At 44.1% G+C, this 27,065-nt stretch overlaps 1 protein-coding gene across 2 annotated transcripts; it reads left to right on the top strand.

The window, feature by feature from the left end:
* Nucleotides 1-703: 703 nt before the first annotated feature.
* On the top strand, nt 704-26,634 carry TNFSF10 (TNF superfamily member 10). Of its 2 annotated transcripts, NM_001323335.1 has the most exons (5): nt 915-1,043; nt 12,729-12,863; nt 17,763-17,805; nt 18,681-18,785; nt 21,843-22,294. In NM_001323335.1, exons 1-5 carry the CDS (start codon nt 915-917, stop codon nt 22,292-22,294), a joined length of 864 nt encoding a protein of 287 aa, NP_001310264.1. The 2 variants fall into 2 exon arrangements, with proteins under 2 accessions (XP_060026927.1, NP_001310264.1); XM_060170944.1 differs by lacking the exon at nt 12,729-12,863 and having other exon boundaries at nt 704-1,043; nt 21,843-26,634.
* Nucleotides 26,635-27,065: the final 431 nt, after the last annotated feature.

The raw sequence follows: 27,065 nt of genomic DNA, 5'->3' as shown, positions 1-27,065 counted from the left end.
AGTTGCTGAGCAGGCTCAGCCCCACCCCACCCTGGCTCACTTTGCATTTCTGTAGCTACAAACCAGCCATGAAACCTTTACTAAGCACCCCACCTGGGAGGTGACTTTGTGATGTCAGTGACTCTTCCCACCCACTCCCACTTCTGTCCTGCCAGCTGTACCCACTTCAGAATGCCAGAGGGTAACCCAAGCAAGACTTCCCCAGCCACCTGGGCTGTTTCTCCCCACTGATAGTGATCCTCCAGACAGCCTGTGCTTCTGCCAGGTCCCAGTGGATAAAAGGTAACAGACAGGGAGTCAGGCAGTAGTGCAGTGGGTTAAGCACACGAGGTGCAAAGCGTAAGGACCAGAGCAAGGATCTGGGTTCGAGCCCCCGGCTCCCCACCTGCAGGGGAGTCTCTTCACAAGCAGTGAAGCAGGTCTGCAGGTGTCTGTCTTTCTCTCCTCCTCTCTGTCTCCCCCTCCTCTCTCCATTTCTCTCTGTCCTATCCAACAATGACATCAACAACAACAATAACCACAACAACAAATCAACAATGACAACAAAAGGGAAAATAAATAATAATAATTAAAAAGAAGGTAACAGACACCCTTTCCTGAACCAGCCAGCACCTGCAGGCCAGAATTAGGCTGAGGAAGCAGCCCTTCTGAGTCAGGAGGCGTTCCCAGTCAGAGGCCCCTCCTCTGCCTGTGCCCCACAGTCCGTTTCAGTGGGATGGTGCTTTGCAAGCACCTTGAACCTTCATGGAGTGTCCAGGCTTGTCTGAGCTCCCTATTCTGGGAAGCTTTCAGTTTTGTTTTGGTGAAAAATGAAACCAGCCGGGGATTCCACCTCCCTGGCTGCATCCAATGGCTGGGGCTCCTGTAGTCTGTGCGACTGAGGCCAGGGGAACCAGGCTGTGACTGCTGGGGCTATGGCGTCGGTGCAGGCATTGGGTGGCCCCTCGCCTGGGCAGAGCTGTGTGCTGATCCTCATCATCGTACTCCTGCAGTCACTCTGCATGGCTGTGGCCTACATCTACTTCACCAATGAGCTCAAGCAGGTCAGTGCCATGCAGAGTCCGGACTCTGTACACCAGGCTTCCCTGCTTCTCTGCTATCCTTTGCAGACCTGACAACCCAGGCTCCCTGGCCCCATGTGCACGCTCACTGTGATTCCCAGGGGCCTTTGGAGAGGGTTTTTACAGGGCTGGTGTGGACAGAGTGCAGACACAGAGCTGACTCCAGCAGGCACAGGCAGAAGCTGGAAGCACAATTATTCAGATAACTTCTTGTTTGCAAGAGAAAACAGCTTTCTTTTTCCCCCAGCACCAGCAGTTGTCACCATTCCTTGTGCACTTTCTGCTAAATGCTTTGCAGCTAGGCTTTGATTCTTGTGTGTGTTGGGAGGCAGAGGGCAGTCACTGCTGGAAGGCAGGGACTTTGTCTGCCCTAGGCACTGTGCAAAAGCATTCAACTTGATGAAAACATGAATCAGAAGCTTTTTTACATAGACACCAGAGCAGAAGTGGGTTCCAAGCCAGATTCGAAAGCACTCAACACCGATATTATATCCAGTTCTGAATCCTGCAGATCCTAGTGGATTTTCTTAATTCCTTTTCCCCCCTATTTTTTTTTTCCTGCACTAAAATTGTATTTATTTATTTATTTATTTATTTATTTTTACCAGAGTACTGCTTAGCTATGATTTATGGTGGTGCTAGTGATTGAACCTGGGACCTTGGAGCCTCAAGCATGAAATTCATTTGCATAACCGTTATGCTATCTACCCAATCCTATTTTTTTAAATTTTTTAAATCTTTATTTATTGGATAGAGACAGCCAGAAATCAAGAGGGAAGGGGGTGACAGAGAGGGAGAGAGACAGAGAGAAACCTGCAGCCCTGCTTCACCACTCACGAAGCTTTCCCCATGCAGGTGGGGGCCAGGGGCTCGAACCTGGGTCCTTGTGCATTGTAATATATGTGTTCAACCAGGTGCACCACCACCTGACCCCCCCATTTTTATTTTTTATAGAGAGACAAAGAAGGCAGAGAAAAGGAGGGAGGGGGAGAGAGAGAAAGAGAGACCAAGGGGGAGGGGTGGGAGATAGCATAATCCCCGTTTTTTTTTTTTAAATCAGTGATTTAATAATGTTTTGCAAGCTCATAAGATTGCAGGAGTCTAGTTCTACACCACCTGGTGGATTTCCAAATAGAGGCTGCAGAAAAGTGGATCTTGACCTTGGATAGACAAACAAACACTTTTTAAAAAAAACTTTATTTGATCTGATAGGACAGAAAGAAATTTAGAGGGAAAGCATCTAGAGAGGGAGAGAGACACTTGCAGCCCTGCTTCACCACTCAGGAAGCTTCCTTCCTGCGGGTGGGGACTGGGGGCTCAAACCTGGATCCTTGAGCGTGGTAATGAGTGCATTTAACCAGCTGCACTACTGCTCAGCTCCAAAGCACTCTTGGTATATTGCTTGTCAGCCTTGCGGACTTGAGGACCAGAATCTTCCTTTCTCCTTGTTCTTTAGCTATCTTAATTTGCTGGGAAGCTCTCACAAGTTGGACTTCCAAACATAAGCAGGTAGAACAACTGACAGGACTGAAGTGGATGGAAACAGAACCAGGTCTTGGATTGTCACCCAATTTCTTTTTCCTCTGTACTAGGGGTAGACTTTTGAAATGTGTTTTGGTAGTAGGTGGGTGGCATTTCTGTGTTGACAGTAGTGAGGCAGTATAGGACTAGTGTCTGCCCACTGTCCCTTGGTCCCTGGCATATGGTGAACAGCATCTGAAATAGTGTCCTCCCCGAAAAGTGTACCAGATGGGACTCAGTATTCTGCTCTTCCTGATCAAATGATTGAAACAAAACTTCCATCCTAACCCGTGAAGGCTTCCAGGGACACCTTAGAGGGGGGAAGCCTCAATGTCATTTTAACTTGGTACTTCCCAAATATCTGAGACATTTGAAGCTGTGAATGTAAAATTGCTGAAAAGAAACCAAACCCAGATTGTGGCTCCTTATGTATATTTTGACTGTTACATTCTATAGTAGAAAACACAGAGCTGGAAGAAACTTTGGACACCCCCAATTTTATAGATATGACAACCAGAGACACCTGCAGAAAAAAAATTTACCTCAGTCAGGCAGCCCCCAACCCCAGAAATGGCTCACTTAAATTCACAAAGGGTTTTGGAGAAAGAGTCATGAGGCGTCACTCTCCACTTCAGAACAGTTCAGAAGCTGAGCATCTGCACCCAAAGGTGCAGATGACACCGCATCCCAATACTCTGGGTGGGGCAGCATCAAGTCTGCAAGCTGGCTAGGACACACAGGCAGAGGGTCTCAGAGAAATACTCATTGCACGGCACCCACAGAGGACTTGCCTGTTATTAAGGGAATGAACTTGGCGTCCTTTATGGAGTATGAACTTTGTGGTCTCCATTGATTGGAACATTTGCCTTTGGAAATGTGCAAAGTAGACTCTTGTTTGCCTACAAGCCATGATGGAAATGATAGCTTCCAGTGGGTGACCAGTGAAACCAGGAAGGTTCCTTTAGAAGAACATGTAAGGTAAACATCATAGTGACAACAATCACATCTCAAATTCTATTTATTCCTTTTTATTGCCCTTGTTATTTTATTGTTGTAGTTATTATTGTTGTTGTTATTGATGCTGTTGTCGTTGGATAGGACAAAGAGAAATGGAGAGAGGAGGAGAAGACAGAGGGGGAGAGAAAGATAGACACCTGCAGACCTGCTTCACCATCTGTGAAGCAACTCCCCTGCTGGTGGAGAGCCGGGGGCTCGAACAGGGATCCTTGCGCCGGTCCTTGTGCTTTTCGCTTAACCCGCTGGGCTGCCGCCTGACTCCCCACATCTCTAATTCTAAGAAAGACTTGTCTACTGCTGCGTTTACCAATCTGGAATCAGCATACTCGCCTTTGTCAACTTTGAAGCATAAAGAGATTGGCTTAGTCTTCCCAAGCCATACCAGCAAGATCATATTTGGCAGTTTCTTCTGCAAACCTTAGTTGACTCATGACTAGAGACATGAATGAGGGGTTGCCATTGTTAGTTCAAGAATGATAAATGATGACCAGTGTGATGTGTCTCTCTCCTGTTCCTGTCCACATCCTCACCACATTCCTATATGAATCTGCAGTGCATCTGGCTGGGTGGTTGGGTAGGTGGTGGACTTCTTTTGCTCATTGACAGTGTGTCTGCTACCTTATGTTGGCTCAGTACCTGTTAATCTTTCCTTTTTCTGAATAAAAAGATTCCCTCACCCATGACTCTAGTCATGAGTCAACCAAGGTTTGTAGATGAAATTGCCAAATTTGACCTTGCCAGCATGGCTTGGAAATAGCTTAGCTGGTGGAGTGTTCGACTCTCATGTCTGAGACCTTGGTTCAATCCCTAGTATGTATGTGCTGGAGTGGTGCTCTGGCTCCTCTCTCACCTCTCTCTCTCTCTATCTCTCTCTCTGTCTCATGTGAAACTCTCTCATTTATAGTAAATAAAATACATCTTTAAAAACCACCATCTTGGGGCTGGGTGGTGGCACACCTGGTTGAGTGCACATATTATGGTGCGAAAGGACCCAGGTTTGACACTCCAGCCTCCACCTGCAGGGGAAAAGCTTTACAATTGGTGAAGCAGGGCTGTAGGTGTCTCTCTGTCTCCTTCTCTCTCTACCTCCTCCTTCCTCTCAATTTCTGGCTGTCTCTATCAAATAAAGATTAAAAGAATTAAAACAAACAAACAAAAACTGCAATCTTGCTAAAAATATGTGAGATAAGGAAGAGAAGTAGAGTTTTCTTTCTGAGTTCCTGTTGTTCAGGAACCAGAATTTCTGGTGGCACTAAAAATAAGTAAATAAGGGGTCCCGGTGGAGGTGCACCTAGTTAAGCGCACATAGTGCTATGCACAAGGACCCATGCTAGGATCCCAGTTCAAGCTCCCAGCTCCCTACTTGCAGGGGGTCTGCTTCACAAGTTTGCAGATGTCTATCTTTTTCTCTCCCTCTTTATTTTCCCCTCCCCTCTCAATTTCTCTCTATCCTATCCAAAAAAAAAAAAAAAAGCCACAGGAGCAGTAGACTCATAGTGCAGACACTAAGCCCCAGCAATAACCCTGGAGGCAAATAAATAAATAAGGAACTGGCTTTCATGCATAAGAATGTCTAGAGGGAGACACATCAAAATATTGAGAATTATGATTTCTTAATGGCAGGCTTTTTCCTTTTTTTTTTTTTTCCGGCAAGTTCATGTAAATCAGATCTCTAGATTCCACATGAGTGAAACCATCTGGTAGTTGTCTTTTATCTTTACTTATTTTGATAAGCATAATCACCTCCAGTTCCATCCATTTTGTCCCAAAGGACACTACATTATCTTTTTTTATTTCAGATTAGAATTCTATGTAGTATGTGTCCCATAACTTCTTCTTTTTTTCCTTCTTTTGCCTCCAGGGTTATTGCACTGCTCCTGTGGACATTTTTTTATTATTATTTTTTGGACAGGACAGAGAGAAATTGAGAGGCATGGGGAGATAGAAAGGGAGAGAGAAAGATACACACCTCCAGACTTGCTTCACTGCTTGTGAAACGACCCCCTTGCAGATATGGAGACGAGACCTGGAACCAGGATCTTTGCGCAGGTCCTTACACTTGTACTATGTGCCCTTAACCCAGTGCACCACCGTCTGACCCCATGTCCCATAACTTCCTTATCCAGTCACCTGTTGATGGACATCTAGGCTGCTTTCACTCCTTGGCTATTGTGAATAGTGTAACTATGAACATAGGGGTACCTATGTCCCTTCAAAATAATGTTTTCACATCCTTTGGAATATATATCTAGGAGTTGTAATGTAGGATCATAAGTTGATTCCATTTTCATTAGTTGAAGTGCCCTCCTGACTGCTTAAGAACATGATTTGATTTATTATCATTAAATTGGGATTTTTTTTTTTTTATTTTTTTTTATGGAGAGGAGACTAAAACACCTCTTGGCCATTTCATGCAATGCCAAGAGTCAGACACAGGGTCTCATGTAGGCAAAGTATATAGTCTCCCTCTGAGTCACTGCCTTAGTACCAAGAACATGACATTCTTCTAGAATTTGAGACAGTAATCACAGAGAAAATTGCCCCCCCCCCCCAGTCCCACCTCAGACTTGTGGACATGAGAGCTCACCCAAAGGTTAGCTAGGTGGTAGGGTTGGGTTTCTTAGTGGGTTTGGAGTTTGCAACTTTCAGAAAAGTGCCGTTTAGCTTTCTATGTCTTCCAGGCTTCCTGAGTACACTTAGTCATTCTAGGTTTCATGAGCTTTGGGTTAACAGTTGGGTCACACTGGCTCGTCAACCTCCCTATCAGACAGGATGACCTTATTCAGTATTCAATTGGGTCCCTCCCAATTCTAGGAAGTGTTTTTGAAAATTTCCCTGGAGGGCAGCCAGAGACACTGGCAGCAGCTGATACTGACCTTGATACTCAGTTTTGCCCCCACCTCTGCCCTTCCCAAACTCTGCTTCTTTTACAGGTACTGCCATTAGTGCAGCAAATCTACCTCTCCTGGTCCCTCCCAAACTCTTTCCTCTTCCCTCCCGTCTTTCCTCTTCCTTTCTCTCCCTTTCTTTTCATTTATTTTCTTTCCCTCTTCTTATTCTCCTCCTTTTCTTTCCTTCCTTCCTTTCCAGAAATGAAAAATCTATAGGCTCCTGGTGGACACCCACTTCTACATTCCAGCATCCCAGTGGTGGGTTGTGAGTGGCAGACTCTGATGGTAGCCAACCTGCTCTCACCTTTATTGTCAGCACCTTGATGGACTTGCTTTCTAACCAATCAGCTTGTGCCACGCCCAGTTTGAAGCTGATAAACCTGTGTACTGCGGGACAAGCGTATGCAGGTCTGGTAGGAATCGGCCTGTAACCCATTAAAGTGAAATAAATGTAACTCCCTGCCCTCCATGTAGCTTCAGGTCTCATTCTTTGGTTACTTTTGAGCTATAATATGGTTTGTATTTTGTTTCTTTTCTTTCCCTTTCTTTCTTTTCTTTTCTTTTTTTTTTTTTTTTCACTCTCTCCTTGTTGGGAGAATAATGGTTTATAAAGGCTGTTGCAATTACATGATGTCCACAGTCTTAATCCTTTCATGTTAAGATAATTTCAACCTGTTGTGAATTAAGCAAATGAACCACTCATTTTTTCCTCTTTAAAAAATTTTAAAATTTATTTTCTATTTCTATGTATTTACTTATTGGATGGAGACAGAGAGGAATTAATAGAAGAGAGCTAGCGAGTGACAGAGAAGGAGAGAAAGCCTGCAAGCCCTGTTCTACCACTTGTGAAACTTCCCTCCTGCATGTTTATCATGCTGTTCCAGCAAACTTGTGAAGCTTTTTGCTCCTGGAAGCTGGGCTGGGACAGTAGCTAATAACATTAACTTGTTTTCCTTGGAATCATAACTCTCTTGGACAGTGCACTGCACTTTAATTAATTAATTTATTTATTTATTGCCCCTAGGGTTATTGCCAGAGCTGGGTGCCTGCTCCACGAATCCACTGCTCCTGGAGACCATTTTTTTCCCTTTTGTTGCCCTTGTTGTTCCATCATTGTTGTGGTTATTATTATTGTCGTTGTTGCTGTCGTTGGATAGGACAAAGAGAAATTGAGAGAGGAGGGGGAGAGAAAGAAAGACACCTACAGACCTGCTTCACCGCCTGTGAAGTGACTCCTCTGCAGGTGGGGAGCCGCAGGCTCCAACTGGGATCCCAACGCCATGTGCACTGCACTTCTATGTGTGTGACCCAGATTCAGGACCAGCCCCTACTGCATTGAATGAAGCTGTGGGCCTTCTACTCCTCCTCTCCCCCTCCCCCCTCCTTTTCCCTTCTTCCCTTCCCTTTTCCTCTTCCTCTTCACCTCTTTTCCCCCTCCCCCTCCTTTCTGTCTCCCTCCTTCTCTCCCTCTCCACCCCCCTCTGTCTCTATCTTAAAAAGGAAACCCATCTTGGGGGGCTGGACGATAGTGCCTGGGTTAAGTGCACGTGCAGAGAAGCTCAAGGAAGGTGTAAGGATCTGGGTTGGAGGGCCTGCCCCCCACCTGCAGGGTTGGGGGGTCATTTCACAGGTGGTGAAGCAGGTCTGCAGGTGTCTCTCTTCCTCTTCCGCTCTCTATCTTCCCCTCCTCTCTCAATTTCTCACTGTCTTATCCAACAACAATGGCAGCAATGGTAACAACAATAACCACAACAAAGTGGAAAAAAGTCAGTGGATTCATAGTGCAGACACTGAGCCCCCGCAATAATCCTGGAGGCAAAAAAAAAAAGAAAGAAAGAAAAAAGAAATCCAGATTTTCCTCTCCAATCCTCTTTTCCCTGAAGTTTGCAAGCCAAGTGTTCATGTTCCTAAGTAGCATGCAACATGTGGTATGTAAGGAAAGCAGACAAACGGGGATGTGTGTTCAAGGACCTGGGTTCAAGCCTCCGATCTTCACCTGCCAAGGGGAGGGGGCTTCAAGAGTGGCGAAGCAGGTTTCTCTCTTTCTCTCTCACTCTCTATCTCCCCCTTCTTTCTCTCAGTTTCTATCCCTATCTAGTAATTAAAAAGAAAGAAAAAAAGAAACAGGAAAAAACAGATTATAATTATAACAAGCATAAACTGAGGTTCTCAGAGGAGTTGGTGGGATATCAGAAGAGGGGGTGTAGGTTGATAAACTGGGACAAAGGAGACAGTCCATACTGAAGCAGAGAGGTGGACTTGGGGGTGAACTCCCTGAGCACACACACAGGCTGATTCTCAGAGATGCACTCCCTGACACAATGGCGTAATTCTGTGTGACCTCAATAAAAATAAACAGTTCAACCAACTGTAGCTAAATCCATTCCCAACTTAACCACAAATGCAAAAAAAAAAAAAAAAAATGTCTCTAGTAGAAGGGGAGGGGTGGAAGACAAAGAAATGCTGCCTCAGGCCAACCTTCTTCAGGCAATCCCTCCATCCCAGCCACCCAACCGTTAACCCCACCCATCTATTTGGGAACATGCTTTATTGTATAAGTAAAGAAAGGAATGAGAGAACACACATCTGTTTTAGAGGAAATGAATGTTGTCTGCCAGACTTTGTGGAAGGCACTGATTAACTCAGGTTTGCACTTTTGCATTTGAGGGCATTGAGCAAATGTCCAAAGAACACATGACTCTGGTTGGGGCCTCACATGAATAGTTGGGTCTTACTTATTTATTTATTCTTTTGCCACCAGGGTAATCGCTAGGCCTGGGTGCCATTTTTCCTTTTTTTCTTTTTCTTTTCTCCTTTTCTTTTAATAAGACAGAGAGAATTTGAAAGGAGAGAGAGAGAAACCTGCAGCCTTGTTTAACCACTGGTGAAGCTTCCTTCTGCAAGTGGGAGCCAGTTGCTTGGACCCAGGTCCTTGAACATTGTAACATGTGTGCTGGTTATATCACCACCCAACCCTTCAGTTAAGTCATTTGATCAAACAGGATTATCTTATTGCAGGAAGGAACATGTCAAGAAGTGTGATCCTCCCCCTCGATCTTGGCATTCCCCTAAACGCAAACTACAGATTAATGATGACTGTTTTTTTCCATGTATTCTCCCAGAGGAAAACAAGCTAGCACATTTGCACGCGCACACACACACACACACACACACACACACACACAAACTTTCCTTAGTCTCAACTGTTAAAAATCAAAACAACAAAAAAATCCAATAAACAAACCTTTGGACAACCTTGCTTGAATTTCCTGCTTTTCTTCTTTTTCAGATCAGGCCAAAAATATCGTGGAGAGTTGTGTGTGTGTGTGTGTGTGTGTATGTGTGTGTATGTGTATGTGTGTGTGTGTGTATGTGTGTGTGTGTGTGTGTGTGTACTCAGCATTTAAGTGTTTACTCTCACAACAAAGGCATAACCAAACATTCATATGGAGTTTCAGTCTCTTCAAATAAACCCTCAGCAAATGAAGAGCTGACTTGTAGACTTCTAGTGGCAATGTGGCCCACACACCACTGTTAGGGGGGAGAATGGCATGAAACACAAGTACTGAGATTTACTCATTCAAACCAAGTTCAGTTATAACAAATGCTGGAGAGGCTGTGGGGACAAAGGAATCCTCTTTCACTACTGGTGGGGATATAAATTGGTCCAATTCTTGTGGAAAGCAGTCTGGAGAATGAACTCTCAGAAGGCTAAAAATCAACCCTATGATTCTGCAATTCCTCTCCTAGGGCTTTATCCTAAGGAACCAAACACACCTATAGTAATTAAAAGGAAAAAATTACAGTTTTATTACAACACGGATTTGTTTAGGTACATTAAAAAACATGAAGAGGGGTTGGGCAGTAGCACAGTGGGTTAAGTGCAGACAGCAGGAAAACACCAAATGCTATAAGAGGAAGTGTTTTGTTTTTTAAAGACTTTATAAGTTTTCTGAATCATAGCAAAGATATAAGGTTGAGAGGTGCAGATTATGATTTCTTCAGAGTCTTTAGGAGTCCATGAAATCTTTCCAGTTCTACTATAACACATTTATCTGAGAATTCTTGGGAAAAAAGGAAATCCAGCTCTCCAGACATGTTTTGGTTGAGGATAGAAGACCAGACTTTCTTTTTTATTATTATTACCTATTTATTTATTTTTGCCTCCAGGATTATCTTGGTTCCTGCACTACAAATCCACTGCTCTTTTGGCCATTTTTTGCCGGGCTAGCTTGGCAGGTGGGAGACAAATGATATCTCCTGAGGCAGAAGTGTCAGGTCGGAAGAGGGAGTACGTAGGATAGGGGGTGTGGAGAAGGAAAAAGCACATGGGCTCGGAAGTATCAACCTTGCATCTAACCAATGGTGATTAAACCAATGCCCTGTAGGCAGCGCAGGTCTCAGGTAAAGCAGTGATTATATAAATAGACCACAGCGTTAAGCAATGCAAGCGAACCTAACATGATGATCAAAACAGAAGGAGTCTTAGAAGCAGAATTAGAAGCAGACCAACTTTTTTTTTTTTTTTTGGGATAGGACAGAGAGACATTGAGAGGGGAGGGGAAGATAAAGAAGGATGAGAAAGATAGACATCTTCAGACTTGCTTCACCACTCTGCAGGTGGAGAGCTGGGGGATCAAACTGGGGTCCTTGCTCAGATTCTTATGTTTCATACTATATGTACCTAACTAGGTGTGCCTGTCCCCCGACCACATTTGTTTAATTGGAGTAAATGTCCAGCCAGGCTAGGATTCCACTTAATGCCTAACCTGGAATCATTGAAGGGAAGGGGAATAGTTCCAAGATGCTTTAGAATCCTGGGAATGGTCCAATTATTATTATTTTTTTACCATCTGTATACTATAATTAACAAATCTGCATATCTCGTAGGGAAGTTAGTATCTCCATCAAGAGGAAACATTTTATTGCACAGAGAGGAGTATTAGGCTTAGATCTTCCTACAACTGTATCTTTTTCCTGTGACTCCATTAGTTTTGACAAAAGCTTGATATTTAGTGATATTGACATGGCTTGATTTGTCTATGCCTTGTTTATGCCTTGCCCGTCTGTCTGTAAATGATGCCAAAAAAGATGTTTGTCTATCTATGTTCATAGTAGCACAATGTGTAATAGCCAAAACCTGGGAGCAACCCAGGTGTCTAACAACAGATGAGTGGCTAAGCAAGTTGTGGTATATATACACAATGGAATACTACTCAGCTATTAAAAATGGTGAATTCACTTTCTTCACCCCATCTTCAATGAAGCTTGAGGGAATGATGTGAAGTGAGATAAGTCAGAAAGAGAAGGATGGATATGGTATGATATTACTCATGGGCAGAAGTTGAAAAATAAGAACAGAACTTGGACTGGGTTTGGTGTATTTCACTGAAGCAAAGGACTCCGGGAGCAGGAGCTGAGAGGTGCTTTCACATCCTGGTGCATGATGGTGAAAGAGGACCTAGGCTGGGGGGTGAGAATGTTTTGCAGAAAACTGAGAAATTTTCCACATGGACCAATAACTGCACTTAATAGACACCATTAATTCAACCAATTAGGGGGGCTGGGTGGTGTCACACCTGGTTGAGCACTCACATTAGAGTGCGCCAGGACTTGGGTTCAAGTCCCTGGTCCCCACCTGCAGGGGGAAAGCTTCACGAGTGGTGAAGCAGGGCTGCAGGTGTCTCTCTGTCTCTCTTCCTCTCTATCTCCCCTCCCTTCTCAATTTCTGGGTGTCTCTCCAATAAATAAATATATATATATAATTAATTTCTTTAAAAAAATTCAACCAATTAAAAAAGAAACTGACTGTTACCCATAACCCTCAAGGATCTGGCTAACATTTCACTCAAGTTCCTGGGATCTCACCCCACTGCCTCCTTGGCAGAAAGGTGGGGTGTTGGCATTAGAATGGGGTCTACAGTGCATCAAAACTGGGGTGGGGTCCTCCATCTGGGTACACCGGCTCCAGAGAGAGAGAGAGAGACCCATTAGCCTGCAGGATCCCACACAGGCAGTTATGCTATGTAGGAGCCCAGGAGGACACTGGGACATGGGTCCTCCCCACCAACGCCCACAGCTCACCCTCACTCAGAGGACCAAGGGCAGCTAGCCCACTTTTATCTGAAGTCATCCAAGAGGCCAAGGCATCTCTCACCCAGCCTTCAGTCCCCTGCTGTCCCAGCAAACCGAAGAGTGAGTGTTTGTGTGTGATGCTTTGTGTTCTCTTTCAACCCAGATGCAGAACAAGTATGCTAAGAGCAGCCTTGCCTGCTTCTTAATAGACAGTGACTCTTGGGATGCCAGTGACGGCGAGGACTTGAACAGCCCCTGCTGGCATGTCAAGTGGGAGCTGCGCCAGTTTGTTAGAAAGGTAGGTGGGCTGAGGCTCTGTCTGTGGTGGACTCAGAGGTGCGGGAGAAGGAATATGTTTGCATGTGTGTATATATATATGCTTATGCACACAGGTTTGTTTATTTTCCACTGGGGTTGTCTCTGGGGCTCTGCACCTGCTTGATGATTCCACTGACCCCAGGGGCCATTTTCCTCCTTTAAAAAAATTTTTTTTCCTCCATTCTTTCATTTAATGGAGACAGAGGAGAAAGGTGGGGGACAGTATAGTGGCCGTGCAAACAGACTCTCCTTCCTGAGGCTATGAGGGTCCAACTTCAATCCCCAGCAGCACCATAAGCCACAGCTTAGCAGAGCTCTGGGAAAGGAAGAGAGAAAGAGAAAGAAGGTGAAAAAGAGAGAAAGAAAAAGATGTAGAAGCAGACACCAGCAGCTCTGTTCCACCATCTGTGAAGTTTCCTGCCTTCAGGTAGGGAAAGGGGACTTGAACCCAGGCCTTTGTGTGCAGTCTACCAGTTGCACCATCAGCTGGCTCCTGGCTTCTTCATTCTTTGTAACATGATTCTATAAGTAAAGGTCAGATGAGAGCACAGAGGTAGTGTCATTGTTTTACAAGAACACTGGGAACATTTCTGGAGCAGGAGGAGGGTGTGGTTTGTTTTATTCTGTTTAATGTGGAGCTGGGGCCTTGCACATATGTGATTTCCCCATTCTGGGAAGCTTTCTCATTCAGATAGAGGCAGAGAAAGATTGACAGACAAAAAGACAGAAGAGATTTCAACGCACCTTCTATGTGGTGCTAGGGCTTGACGGGTAAATTGTCCCTCTGACCCAGAGGACGTATGCCACACATTGTTATTGGATTTTCAGGCAGAAAGCCTGAAGTTTTAATGCAGGAAACAGTGATTATTATATTGGCAGGTCCATCCAGACTCATATCCACAAAAGGCTGGGCCCTGAAGGCAATGGTGCTGGCCCTTTTATACAGGTGTAAACCTTCCCATAGTTACTCATAGCAACGAACTTAACAGGTTGCTTTTCTGTTGTGTATACAGAGAATACAGCTTGTTTGGGTTATTAACCAACTCTTGGGCAGGAGTAGCAAACTCTTGGCCACTGACCAAGGCCACTTGGATGACAGCAGAAGAAAGCCCTGGTTACACCAGGAGGAGGGAGAAGATGGCCACCAACTGCATTCTTCTTCTTCTTCTTCTTCTTCTTCTTCTTCTTCTTCTTCTTCTTCTTCTTCTTCTTCTTCTTCTTCTTCTTCCTCTCCCTCTCCCTCTCCCTCTCCCTCTCCCTCTCCCTCTCCCTCTCCCTCTCCCTCTCCCTCTCCCTCTCCCTCTCCTTCTCCTTCTCCTTCTCCTTCTCCTTCTCCTTTTTTGTCTCCAGGGTTATTGCTGGGCTCGGTGCCTGCACTACAAATCCACTGCTCCTGGAGGTCATTTTTTCCCATTTTATTGCCCTTGTTGTTGTGCTTATTGTAGTTGTTATTGTTGTTATAGCTGTTGTTGTTGGATAGGACAGAGAGAAATGGAGAGGGGAGGGGAAGACAGAGAGGGGGAGATAAAGATAGACACCTGCAGACCTGCTTCACCGCTTACAAAGCGACCCCCCTGCAGGTGGGGAGCCAGGGGCTCACACCAGGATCCTTACCCAGGTCCTTATGCTTTGTGCCACGTGCGTTTAACCCACTGCGCTATGGCCCAGTTCCCTGTGTTATTCTTTAACTAAAATGTTTACCCCTGCTGGCCTCAACCTAACTTGCAGTTCACTGCTGGGGGATCAGTGTGATCCATTATGCCAGCAGCTGGGGTTCTGTCCCCTTTGTATACACCTTCCTTATGCCACCATGAGAGATGAAGTCAGATTTCACATCCTACGCCCATGCGTCCTAGAACCCCATCTGCTCTATGGACATGCCGGGAGCGTGGTCTTAGAGGGAGGCTGTGACCCCACCCTCCTCAGAGACAGGGACCAGAAGGTCTGCTGTCCTTGAGCTGGAGAGGCAAGAATCCTGAGACCCAGGAGGAGGGTGGATGCTGGGCTGGGTGAGCGTGATGAGAGAATGAGCCAGGTTTCACTCTTCTCTTTCCTGTCCTCTGCCCTCTCCCCCCATTCTCTCACTCTTATTTAATTATTTTTTCTATGTATTTGATTTGATAGGGCAGAGAGAAATTGGGGGTGGAGATAGAGAAAAAGAGGAAGAGAGAGAGACCTACAGCTGTTTCACTGTCCATGAAGCTTCCCCTCTGCAAGTGGGAAATAAGGGCTTGAACCCGGGTCCTTGTATATGCTAACAGGTGTGTTCCACTAGATCTGATAGCACTCAGCCACTCTCCCCCATTATGCTGGATTCCTCAGTTGCTGGCAGAGGACACAGAAGGGGTGTGGAAGTGAAAGAGAAAATCAAGAGAATGAATTCCCACCCACCCCCACCCTGATCTCGCTCTCTCGCTCTCTCTTTTTCTTAATATAGCTAATGGGACAGACAGTTTCTAGTAAAGATCTTATACCAGTTATACATAGATCACCTCTTTTAATCTTGTGGGGGAAGAACTCCTGATTATCTTCACAGGAAAAAACAAACAAACAAACAGATAAAGAAACTGAAATCCACATCAGTTAGTCACTTGAGCAGACTCTGAGTTAGTGATTGACAGACTGAACCCTGTCAGGCTGTCCACACTCCTTTATTCTCCCCCTTGTGATGTAGGGATCACACTTCTCTTTTCTGGCTACTCAGCTCCCTAAGTCAGGTGCTTCCCACCACCCCAAGGCCACAGCAGGTGGGGCTCAGAGTTCCCAGAAGTTTGTTTTTTTCTTAAATGACTTTTTATTTTATTTTTATTTGATAGGACAAAGAGACATTGAGAGGAGGGGGAGACAGAAGGAGAGAGATAGACACACCTGCAGCTCTGCTTCACCACTTGTGAAGCTTCCCTCCTGCAGGTGGGGGTCGGGGACTTGAACCTGGATCCTTGCACACCTGGTAATATATAAGTCTTCCAGGTATGCCACCGCCTGGCCCTTCCAGGAGCTCTTTTCTTTTTTTTAGTTAACAATTTGGGTTTGTTAATTAGTGATTTAATATTGATTTACAAAATTGTCAGATTAGCCAGTATATAATTCCACACCATTCCCACAATCATAGTTCTTATTCACTTATTTATTTATTTATAAAATGGAAGTACTGACAAGACCATAGGATAAGAGGGGTACAATTCCATATAATTCCCACCACCAGAACTCCGTATCCAATTCCCTCCCTTGAAATCCAGGAGCTCTTTTCATAGCAACATTAGGTGTGAAATTTTCACATTGATCATTTTGTATAGCCTGAAAATGCTGTTACAGACATCCAAATGGCCCTTGGCAGAATAAAAGGTTCCCACCCTTCTGAAGTAGAAGATTACACTGGCTATGTAGTTAAAAATGCAGGATTTGGGTAAAATGCCTTCCTACTGAGATGGCCTTGTCCACATCCTCAGGAACAAGAGGACAGTGTTGACAGGTCACCTCTGGGTGAACTCTGTGATCTCACACCTTTTTTTTTTTTAATTTCACCAGGATTGTCACTGGGCCTTGATTCCTGCCTGACTGTACTGCTTCCAGCAGCCTTTTTTTAATTTATTTTTATTGATTGATTTTTAATGAGAGATAAAAAGGTACAGAGAGAAAGATCAGAGCACTGCTCAGCTCTGGCTAATGGTGGTGCTGGGGATTGAACCTAGGACCTTGGAGACTCAGGTATGATAGTCTTTTGCGTAACCATTATGTTGTCTCCCCAGCCCTGCCAATTTTTTTTAAATAAAGGAAGAGAAAGAGAGAAGAAGAGAGAGAGACTAAGAGAAGGAGAAACATCTTTGGTGCTGCTTCACCATTCATGAAGCTTCCTCTCTACAGGTGGGGACCAGGGCCTTGAACTTGGGTCCTAATGCATGTATGTTCTCTATCAGGCAGGCACTAAGCCTCATGCCTTAAAGCCTGGGTCAGTCTGGTCACTGAAAGTCCCCGGGCTCTGTTTTGTGGTGACTTAGACTTACTGGTATGCAGACAAACATGTTACCACAGAAAAAACAGGTGATATGACTCCCTTTGTCTCCAATGTCACTTGACACAGAACTAAGTTGCCACGTGGCTCCCTTTCCCAGTCTCCCTCATTGTAACCTCATTCAGTGGAAGCCTGGGCTTGATTTCCCAGCACCAACTGTGCCAAACCAGAGTGGTGTTTTGGTTCTCTCTCTCTCTCTCTAGTTACATGCATAAATAACCTTAAGAGGGAAAGTGCAAGGACTGCCTTCAGAAGACACTTTCTCAGGGCTAGAGAGAGAACTCACTCGGTAGAGTGTCTCCATCACCATGCAGGCCACCCAGGTTCAAGCCCCAGCACCTCTTAGAAGGTGTTGTGACAATAGAGGAAGCTTCATGCTATGATGTCTCTTCTTCTCTCTGTCTCTCTCTATCTCTCAGTCTCTCTATCTGAATGGGAAAAGATGGTCCAGTGTGATGAGATCATGTAAGTGTGACACCCAGTTCTAGGGCAGGGAGGGCACACATATTCCCAGAGGTTCAGCATTCTGTCACCACATAAGAACAGCTGCCTCAGAAGTCACCCCAACTCCAGCTTTATGCCACTCAAACTCTGTTCCTGATAGTCCAAAGCCTCTGGGAGACTGGAGAAATGGCTCAAGCGGACAGTGTGCTGCTTTGACATGTGCATGACTCAGGTTCAAGCCTAGCCCCTACTGCTCTGCTCTGCTCTGCTCTTCCTTTCTCTCTCTCTCTCTCTCTCTCTCTCTCTCTGTGTCTCTGTCTCTCTCTCTCTCCCAAAAAAGAGAAAAAAGCATCTGAGTTGGCATCTTCCACAGGAATATCCAGCTTGGGGAAACTAACAGACATTACTCTATACTATTTGCAGATGATTTTGAGAACCTCTGAAGAAAATGCCACCACAAACCCAGGTAATATTATTTTTCAATTTCCCATGAACCTCTCCCCTGCACCTGTCCACATCCACACTGCTCAGCTCCCACCTCACCCACTTTTTGTTAATTTTAGTATTCGCTTCCTCTGTGTGCTGTTTGCCAACTAGATTAAAGATGGGCATGGAAGGAAAACATGCCTGTTTCTGTTACATCTCTGTCCCTCAAATTTGGTACATTCTTCTCCACCCCCATCCTCTACCTGCACCCCCTTCTCAGTGTGTCTGTGTATATTTGTGAGTGTTTTATTAATTTATTATTTATTGGATAGAGACATGGAGACATTGAGAGGGGAGAAAGGGAGAAAGAGAGAGATCTGTAGCACTTCTTCATCGCTCATGAAGCTTCCCCTCCTTAGAGGTGTGGACTGGGAGCTTGCACTTGGGAGTTCATGGTAATGTGCACATTCTCCTGAGTGTGCCACCACCTACCCCTCCAAGTGTGTGTTTTGTAGTTCAATGAAATCCACATGTTGTGCAGCTGTCAGTCAGTGCATTCACAGTGTTGTTCTTCCACCATCTCTCTACATAAAAGGCTCCCAATGCCCAGCTGTAAGGCATGAGCAAGGAAATAAAATCACTGAATTAAATCTGAGACTGTGTGAGAACTCTAGAGGTTCTCATGGGGAGGGCGGGATACACAAGTATGGTGGTGGGTGTGCTGGGGAATTATATCCTGTGATCTTACAATCTTGTAAACCACTATTATAATCACAGATAAAAAAATGTCTTGGGCATCCTTTTAAGTGAGATAAGCCAAGTGAGTGTATAATGGCTGATTAATCACAACTGAACAGTACTGCATTTGAAAGCAGTTTAATGAGTGTTAATGGTTCTTTATCCTTTCTCTTTTAGAAAAGCTGCAAAACAGTCATCTCATAGAGAGCAGAAGCAATCTGAAGAGAGTAGCAGCACACATAACTGGGACCAGATCCAGAAGAACCACATTTTCACCTTCAAGTAAGTGGAACAGTAACACATGGTTTAATGCAAGCAATGAAAGAATGTCTTCTAAAAATGATGTCTTCTTCTGGATCTGAAATGTTGATAAGACTACCTACAAGACGTTCTATAAAAGGTTTAGATGGGGATCCAGGTGGTGGCGCAGCAGGTTAAGTGCACATGGCAGAAAACGCAAGGACAGGCATCAGGACCCCAGTTCGAGCCCCTAGTGGCTCCCCACCTGCATGGGGTTCTCTTCACAGGCGGTGAAGCAGGTCTGCAGGTGTCAATCTTTCTCTCTCCCTTTCTGTCTTCCCCTCCTCTCTCGATTTCTCTGTCCTATCCTGCCGAGCTAGCTTTGCGGGTGGGAGACAGACGACCAGGGACTCATGGCTGAGCTGTACGCAGTATCTCTTTATTCATGTGGAAGGCAGCACAATCTAAGCCAAGCTACCTCTAATCACAATCCTGTCCTTATATACACTCGCCAAGTAGGGTGGAAACAGGATGTGACATAGAGAGGGTGGAGCGAAAAGACAGTGGTGGAAATCAGGGTGACTAGGAGAGGGGGCAGAGCAAAAAGACATCGTGAACCAGTGGGGATTAAACCAATGTCCTGCAGGCAGGGAAGTGCTTAGTTAACAGTGGTTATGTAAATGCATACAGTGTTAAGCAGGGGGAATTAAACCAATGAAACAGAAGGTGTCTTAGAAGCATACCAACACTATCCAATAATAATGACAGCAATAACAACAATAATAACAACAACAACAATGATCAACAACAAGGGCAACAAAAGGGAAAAAAAATTTTTTTTAAAGGTTTAGATCTCCTTTTCTCAGAAGCGTGTTATAAATGAGTACTGACAAGGCACAATTGACCTCAGCAAAAACATCAAGTCAGGGAGATCCATCTTTGACATTCCCCAGTCTCCATGTATGCTTTTCTTCATCTTTTAAGTATTTTCACTCTTTCACTTCCATCAAATCGTCCTCCTCTTCCAAAGTTCTAAATCAGTGATTGATTTTCACCATGAATCACTAAGTGCTGCTAGAAGCATTCATTCGTATTCTGTTGAAACCGAAGAAATCAGCAATGCATGGCTCTGTCTTCCTTACATGAATGCATGTTGGGTTTGATCGGAACAACCACAATCCACCTGATGCTGAGTGTGGAGCAGGTATCCACAGGGTGCTGTCGTTAAGCACAGGGCCTGTCCGCGTATCCACACTGGATCTCAGCTCTCCTCTTCTAGGTACCTGTTTTGAGAAAGTTGCTTAACCAAATCAAACTTTAATTTTCATATCCAAAGCAGAGATTATCTTTTCTTTTTAAGCTTTTTAAAATGTATATATTTTATTTATTTATTTATTATTCAATAGGGACAGAGAGAAATTGAGGGGGCAGAGAGATATAGAGTGAGAGACAGAGAGACATCTGCAGCTCTGCTTGTGAAGCTTTCCCCTTGCAGGTGGGGACTAGGGGATTAGACCTGTGTCCTTGCACACTGTAATGTGTGCACTTAACCAGGTATGCCACTGCCTGGCCCCAAAAGCAAAGATCATCTTTAACTTACAAACCAGTGGGGATTAACATATGCAAAAATACCTGGTACCTTGTAAAGGCTCCGTAAGTAGTCTCTCTTATTGCTACTCCCAGAGGAATGGCAAGAAGTCCTGAGCTCTATGCCTAAGGAGATAGGTAGCTTTTGGCTTCCTCCTGCATTGCCCACATGACTTCACCAGTGCAGGCAAAGAGGCTGGGGTTCAGGGCAGAAGTTCTGCCCAGGAGTAAAGATTGCAATGAGTGAACCATGCCCTGTGCTACCATTCAAAGGTGAGAATGGCATAAGTAATGGGCAAAGTATAGAAAGGTAAAGACTTCCACTAGGTCACAATGATACAAGGTGCATATATATTTTTAAATATTTATTTATTCCCTTTTGTTGTTTTTGTTTTATTGTTGTTGTTATTATTGTTGTTGTTATTAATGTCGTCATTCTTGGTTAGAACAGAGAGAAATGGAGAGAGGAGGGGAAGACAGAGAGGAGGAGAGAAAGAGAGACACCTGCAGACATGCTTCACCGCTTGTGAAGTGACTCCCCTGCAGGTGGGGAACCAGGGGCTACAACCGGGATTTTTTTTTTTTCCTCCAGGGTTATTGCTGGGCTCGGTGCCTGCACCATGAATCCACCGCTCCTGGGGGCCATTTTTCCCCCTTTTGTTGCCCTTGTTGTTGTAGCCATTACTATTACCATTGTTGATGTTGTTCATTGTTGGATGGGACAGAGAGAAATAGAGAGAGGAGGGGAAGACAGAGAGGGGGAGCGAAAAATAGACACCTGCAGACCTGCTTCACCGCCTGTGAAGTGACGCCCCTGCAGGTGGGGAGCCGGGGGCTTGAACCGGGATCCTTACGCTGGTCCTTGTGCTTTGCACCACCCGCATTTAATCCGCTGTGCTACCGCCTGACTCCCAAGGTGCATATTTTTTAATGCAAGTTTCCTGCTTTTTATTTGACAGGATAGAGAGAGATTGTGAGGGAGAGAGAAGGAGAGACACATGCAGGTTTGCTTCAAGACTTGTGAAGCTTCTCTCCTGCAGGTGAGGACCAGGACTTGAATCCGGGTCCTTGTGCATGGTAATGTATGTGCTTAACCAAGTGCAACACTGCCCTGCTCTCAGATACATACTTCAATATACCTAGAATTTAGAGATCTTTAAAACTGAAAAAAGCAAGAACTTTTCTATTAGATTGTAATATTTTATATCCCCAGCCCAAAAAAGTAGGCTGGCCCCAGTTATACGTTTCCAATAGCTCCATGCTTTGCTATAAGCTCCCTTCCATTAATTTTGTATGTCTTTTTTTTTTTTTATTAGATAGAGACAGAGAAATTGAGAGGGAAGTAGGTAGAGAGATAGACAGATAGTTTCCTACAGCACTGCTCCACTGCTCTGTGAAACTTTTCCCATGTAGGTCAGGACAAGGGATTTGAACTCAGTTCCCTGTGCTCTCAACCAGAGGCGCCAGCAATTGGCCACTCCATTAATTTTCTTTCTCTCCATTTTATTACAGTCTCCAAGGATGAAAAGACTTTTGGTCAGAAAATAAACTCATGGGAGTCATCAAGAAAGGGGCACTCGTTCCTGAGCAATGTACACTTAAGGAATGGAGAGCTGGTCATCCACGCAGCAGGACTCTACTACATCTATTCCCAAACATACTTTCGATTTCAAGAACCTGAGGACAGATTGGGAAAGGCTTCAGCAAGAGAGAGCCAACAGAAAAACAAACAAATGGTGCAATATATTTACAAATCCACCAACTACCCTGAACCCATCTTGCTGATGAAAAGTGCACGGAACAGCTGTTGGTCTAAAGACTCGGAATACGGGCTCTACTCCATTTATCAAGGGGGTGTATTCGAGCTTAAGGAAAACGACAAGATTTTTGTCTCTGTAACAAACCAGCAGTTGATTGACATGGATGAGGAAGCAAGCTTTTTCGGAGTCTTTTTAATAGACTAACAGGCAAAACCAGCACTTTCACAGCGATCTTTCAGTTTTCAGGGTGATAAACTGTAAGCCTATCCCAATGTGCACCTTTCCATGTTGATGAGGAGACACCAGCTGAACCCAAAAGCACAGCAAAGCCTCCGAAAGACCTGCCATGGCTCTTCCTGCTGAGTCCACCAGCAGAAGTGTGGGAGACATGGTTTCCCAGTTCTGAGTCCCAACACTTATTGCTTTTGCTATCCATTCTTGGGATGATTCCAGGAGGATTAACAACCATTCCTTCCATTGCTGCTCACATTGGTATCATCTAGCTTGCTGCGGAAGGCAACAGGAGAAAAGGATACTTCACTAACAATGTTTGTAAATTACTATAAGTTTTTTTTTAAAAAAAAAAAAAAAAGGAAAAAGATATAGACCCACTAAAAGATTAAGGCTCTGGGGGCTTCTCTGTTATTCATACAGATAATGTGCAAAGTGTTTTTGCATTGTCCCAAAGCTTGAAGGAAATGTCTCATACATTTGGACTTGGGAATAGGAAAACTACTCAGGGGCCTGGCAGTGACACATCCAATTAAGCACACATATTGCCAAGTGCAAGGACCTGTGTTCAAGCCCCTGTCCCCCATCTTCAAGAAGAATTCTTTTCAGGAACAATGAAGCAGGTCTGCAAAATGTCTGTCTCTCTCTATCTCCTCATCCCCTCTCAATTTCTCTCTGTCTTATCCAATAAAATATATAGAAGAAAAGAAGAGAAGAGAAGAGAAGAGGAGAGGAGAGGAGAGAAGAGGAGAGAAGAGAAGAGGAGAGGAGAGAAAAGGTCACCAGGAGTGGTATATTAGTTCTGCAGTCACTGAGCTAGTGATAACCATGGGGGCAGGGAGGAGAAAGGGGGGAACAAGCAGAGGGTAGATAGTGTAATGGTTATGCAAAGAGATTCTCACGCTTGAAGCTCTGGAGCTCAAAGTTCAATCCTCTGCACCATTATAACATAAGCCAGAGCTGAACAAGGCTCTGGCAAAAAAGAAGAAGGAGAAGGAGGAGGAGGAGAAGAAGGAGGAGAAGAAGAAGAAGAATCCTTTACTCCACATGGCACCAGATAAAGAATCTGAAAAGCTCTGTCGTGTGAACAAGGGATAGCCTTTCTTTCACAGTGATTCGTGCTTTACACAGAAAGTCAAAGATGCCAATGTCATCAAAGATATATTTGGTAAAAGGCTTTATAATAAACAGCTAATCAGAAAGGAACAGAGAAGATGGTATCACAGGGGTGTCATTTAAAAAGAGCCGGGCGGTAGCACAGCAGGTTAAGCACACATGGCGCAAAGCGAAAGGACCGGTTTAAGGATCCCGGTTCGAGCCCCCGACTCCCCACCTCAGGGGAGTCGCTTCACAGACAGTGAAGCAGGTCTTCAGGTGTCTCCATTTCTCTCTGTCCTATCCAACCACGATGACATCAATAACTACAACAACAATAAAAAACAAGGGCAACACTGTAGGAAGAAGGGAGCTTCAGTGCTGACTTCTCTATCTACCTGTTTCTATCAAGAAAGGACAAGGATGGGGGCTGGGTGGTGGCACACCTGGTTAAGCACAAGGATCCCAGCAAAGATCCAGGGTTGAGCTCCCACTCTGCTCCCTACCTGTGGGGGCTGGGGGGGGGGGGGGGAGACAAGGGCCTCTTTACAAGTGCTGAAGCATATTTGTAGGTGTCTGCCTTTCTGTCTATATAACTCTTCCTGCTCTCTCAGTTTCTCTCTGTCCTAGCCAATAAAAATAAATGGGAAAATGGCTGCCAGGAGCAGCTGATTTGTAGTGCTAGTACTGAGCCCCGGTGAAAACTCTGGAGAAAAAAAAAAAGGACAAGAAGGGGAAGAAAAGAGCAAAATACTGGGATCCCCCTGATGTCACTAGCATCTAGCTCCACCCTCCCCAGTGTCCATTTGCAGTATAAGCTTGTTTAACATCACAGCATGGATATGCCCCCCCAAACCACAAGACTTTTAATTTTACTTTTAAACTAAGCAGGGGAAGAAAAATGATTAAGTAGAGTAATTATCTGATTCTCTCTGTTATGTCTACTCACAACTGAATTTATCTTCTTTGATTGGCGAAATATACATTTAAATGTGTTTGATAATTTATAATGTTTGATTGTATGCTCAAACATTCATGTAAATATGCTCCTATGAATTAGATCTTCTTCAAAAACTCCATATTTAGAGATGGCACACCTGGTTAAGCGCACACACTACATTGCGCAAGGACCTAGGCTCAAGCCCCTGGTCAACACTTGCAGAGGGAAAGCTTCACAACGGTGAAGCAGTGATGCAGGTATCTGTATTTCTCCCTCTCTACCATCTCTTAACCTCTCAATTTCTCTCTGTCTCTATCCAATAATAAATACATAAAATTTTACATACTCCACATTTAAATTTACAGCACACAATGAACACATTTGAGACTCCTTTCTCTGTGTCTTCCATAACACTAATTAAGTTTTTTATATTCTATCAAGTTGACTTGTTTTTCTGGTTTTTGGTCTTGTGTTGTAAAACATGGAACTCAGGTATGAGAGAATTATTTTTAAATCTTTTTTTTTTTTAACCAAAATGTAATGCCTGTTACTTTTTCAATAAAATTATCATGTGAAATTATAACTTTTCAGAAATGATAGCAAAAACAAATGTTGGAGAGGTTGTGAGGGCAAAGGAACCCTCCTGCTCTGCTGGTGGGAATGTAAATTGGTCCAACCTCTGTGGGAAAGTAGTCTGGAGAACTCTCAGAAGACTAGAAGTGGACCTACCCTATGACTCTATAATTCCTTTCCTGATGATATATCCTAAGGAACCAAACACACTCATACAAAAAGATGTGTATGCCTATGTTGATAGCAGCACAATTTGTAATAGCCAAAACCTGGGAGCAACCTAAGTGTCCAATTATAGATGAGTGGAGGAGTAAGTTGTAGCATAGATCCACAATGGAATACTACTCAGGTATTAAAAATGATGAATTCATCTTATTTAACTCATCTTGGATGGAGCTTGAAGGAATCATGTTTAGTGAGATAAGTCAGAAAGAGAAGGGTGAATATGGAGTGGTCTTACTCATGGACAGAAGTTGAGGAATAAGAGCAGAAGGTGAAACACAAAGCAGAACTTGGACTGGATTTGGTGTATTGCACCAAAGTAAAGGACTCTGGGGTGGGAAGGGAGTTCAGGTCCTGGAACATGATGGCAGAGGAGAGCCTGGAGGGAGGGTGAGGTTGCTGTGGAAAGCTGAGAAATGTTACACACATACCATCTACTGTATTTTATTGTTGACTGTAAACCATTAATTTCACCAATAAAGAAAAAAATCAGTCAAGAATAATAATAAAGAGGGCCAGGTGGTGTCACACCTGGTTGAGCACACATGTAGCAGTGTACAAGGACACGGGTTCAAGCCTGCAGTCCACACCTGCAGGGGGAAAGCTTCGCAAGTGGTGAAGCAGGGCTGCAGATGGCTCTCTGTCTCTCTCCCTTTCTTTCTCCCCTTTCCTCTCGATTTCTGGCTGTCTCTATCCAATCAATAAAGATAATAATTTTTAAAGAATAATAATAATTATATGATTTTCACTTATCTAGTACAATTAGCTTATAGCGCACCATGATAACTGAAAATGGGGGGAAAAGGCTCATCTTTTGTTTGTGATCAACTAAATTATTGAACGTGAGCAAATATGTTAGTCTTTTCCTCTGTGGTTGAATCTGACTTCCCTTTCGAAATATATAAAAGGCGACATCAATAATAACAACAACAATAAAACAATAAGGACAACAAAAGAGAATAAATAAACACATATAAAATTTAAAATATATATATATATATATGGTTTGTTTGCTGTGTGAGATTTAAGTTCATCCTTAAGGTTTATCCATGTTGAAGCACATTTCAGAATTACATTCTTTTTTTAATTAAAAAAATTTATTACTCTTATTTTTATTGCCACCAGGATTATCACTGGGGCTCAGAGCCTGCACTAAAATGTCATGATTAGCAAGTACTTTTTTTTTTTTTAATTTTCCTTTAGTTTGTGATTAGAAAAAGAAAATTGCTTTCCCTCTTCTGTGGTGCTGAGTTCCACAGACTAACGCAAGTGCAAGTGCTTCACAAGATTAATGGCTCCTTTCACCTGGAGAAGAACTTTCCAGGGGCTGGGGGAGACAGCATCACGATTCTAAAAAAAAAGCTTTCCTGCCTGAAGTTCCAAGGTAGCCAGGCTCAATCCCCAGGACAACCATGAGTCACAACAAAGCAGTTCTCTGCTCTCTCTCTCTCTCTCATTAAAATAAAATAAAAACTAAATTATATGTGTGTATATATATATTTCTTTTAAGTATAAAGGGTTTGGGAAATAGCAGAATGGTTACACTAAAAGTATTTCATAGTTGAGGTACCAAAGGCCCCAGGTTCAATCCCCAGTACCACCATCAGCCGGAGATGAGCAGGGCTCTGGTGAGGAAAGAAAAGGGCGGAGTAGGCTGTGGCGCACCTAATTAAGCACACATAGTACTAAGTGCAAGGACTCACGCAAGAATCTGGGTTCAAGTTCCTGGCGTCCCACCTGCTGGGTGGAAGCTTCACAAGTAGTGAAACAGGTCTGCAGGTATCTCTATTTCTCTCTCCCTCTATATCTACTCCTCCTCTCTCAATTTCTCTCTGCCCTGCCCAATAAAATGGAAAAAATGGCCACCAGGAGCAGTGGATTCATAATGTCAGCACCAAGCCCCAGAAATAACCC

This window comes from Erinaceus europaeus, chromosome 14 (genome assembly GCF_950295315.1).
Source record: "Erinaceus europaeus chromosome 14, mEriEur2.1, whole genome shotgun sequence".
NCBI lineage: Eukaryota > Metazoa > Chordata > Mammalia > Eulipotyphla > Erinaceidae > Erinaceus > Erinaceus europaeus.
The sequence above is the reverse complement of the archived record's forward strand: the minus strand, read 5'-3'. Positions and strand labels throughout refer to the sequence as shown.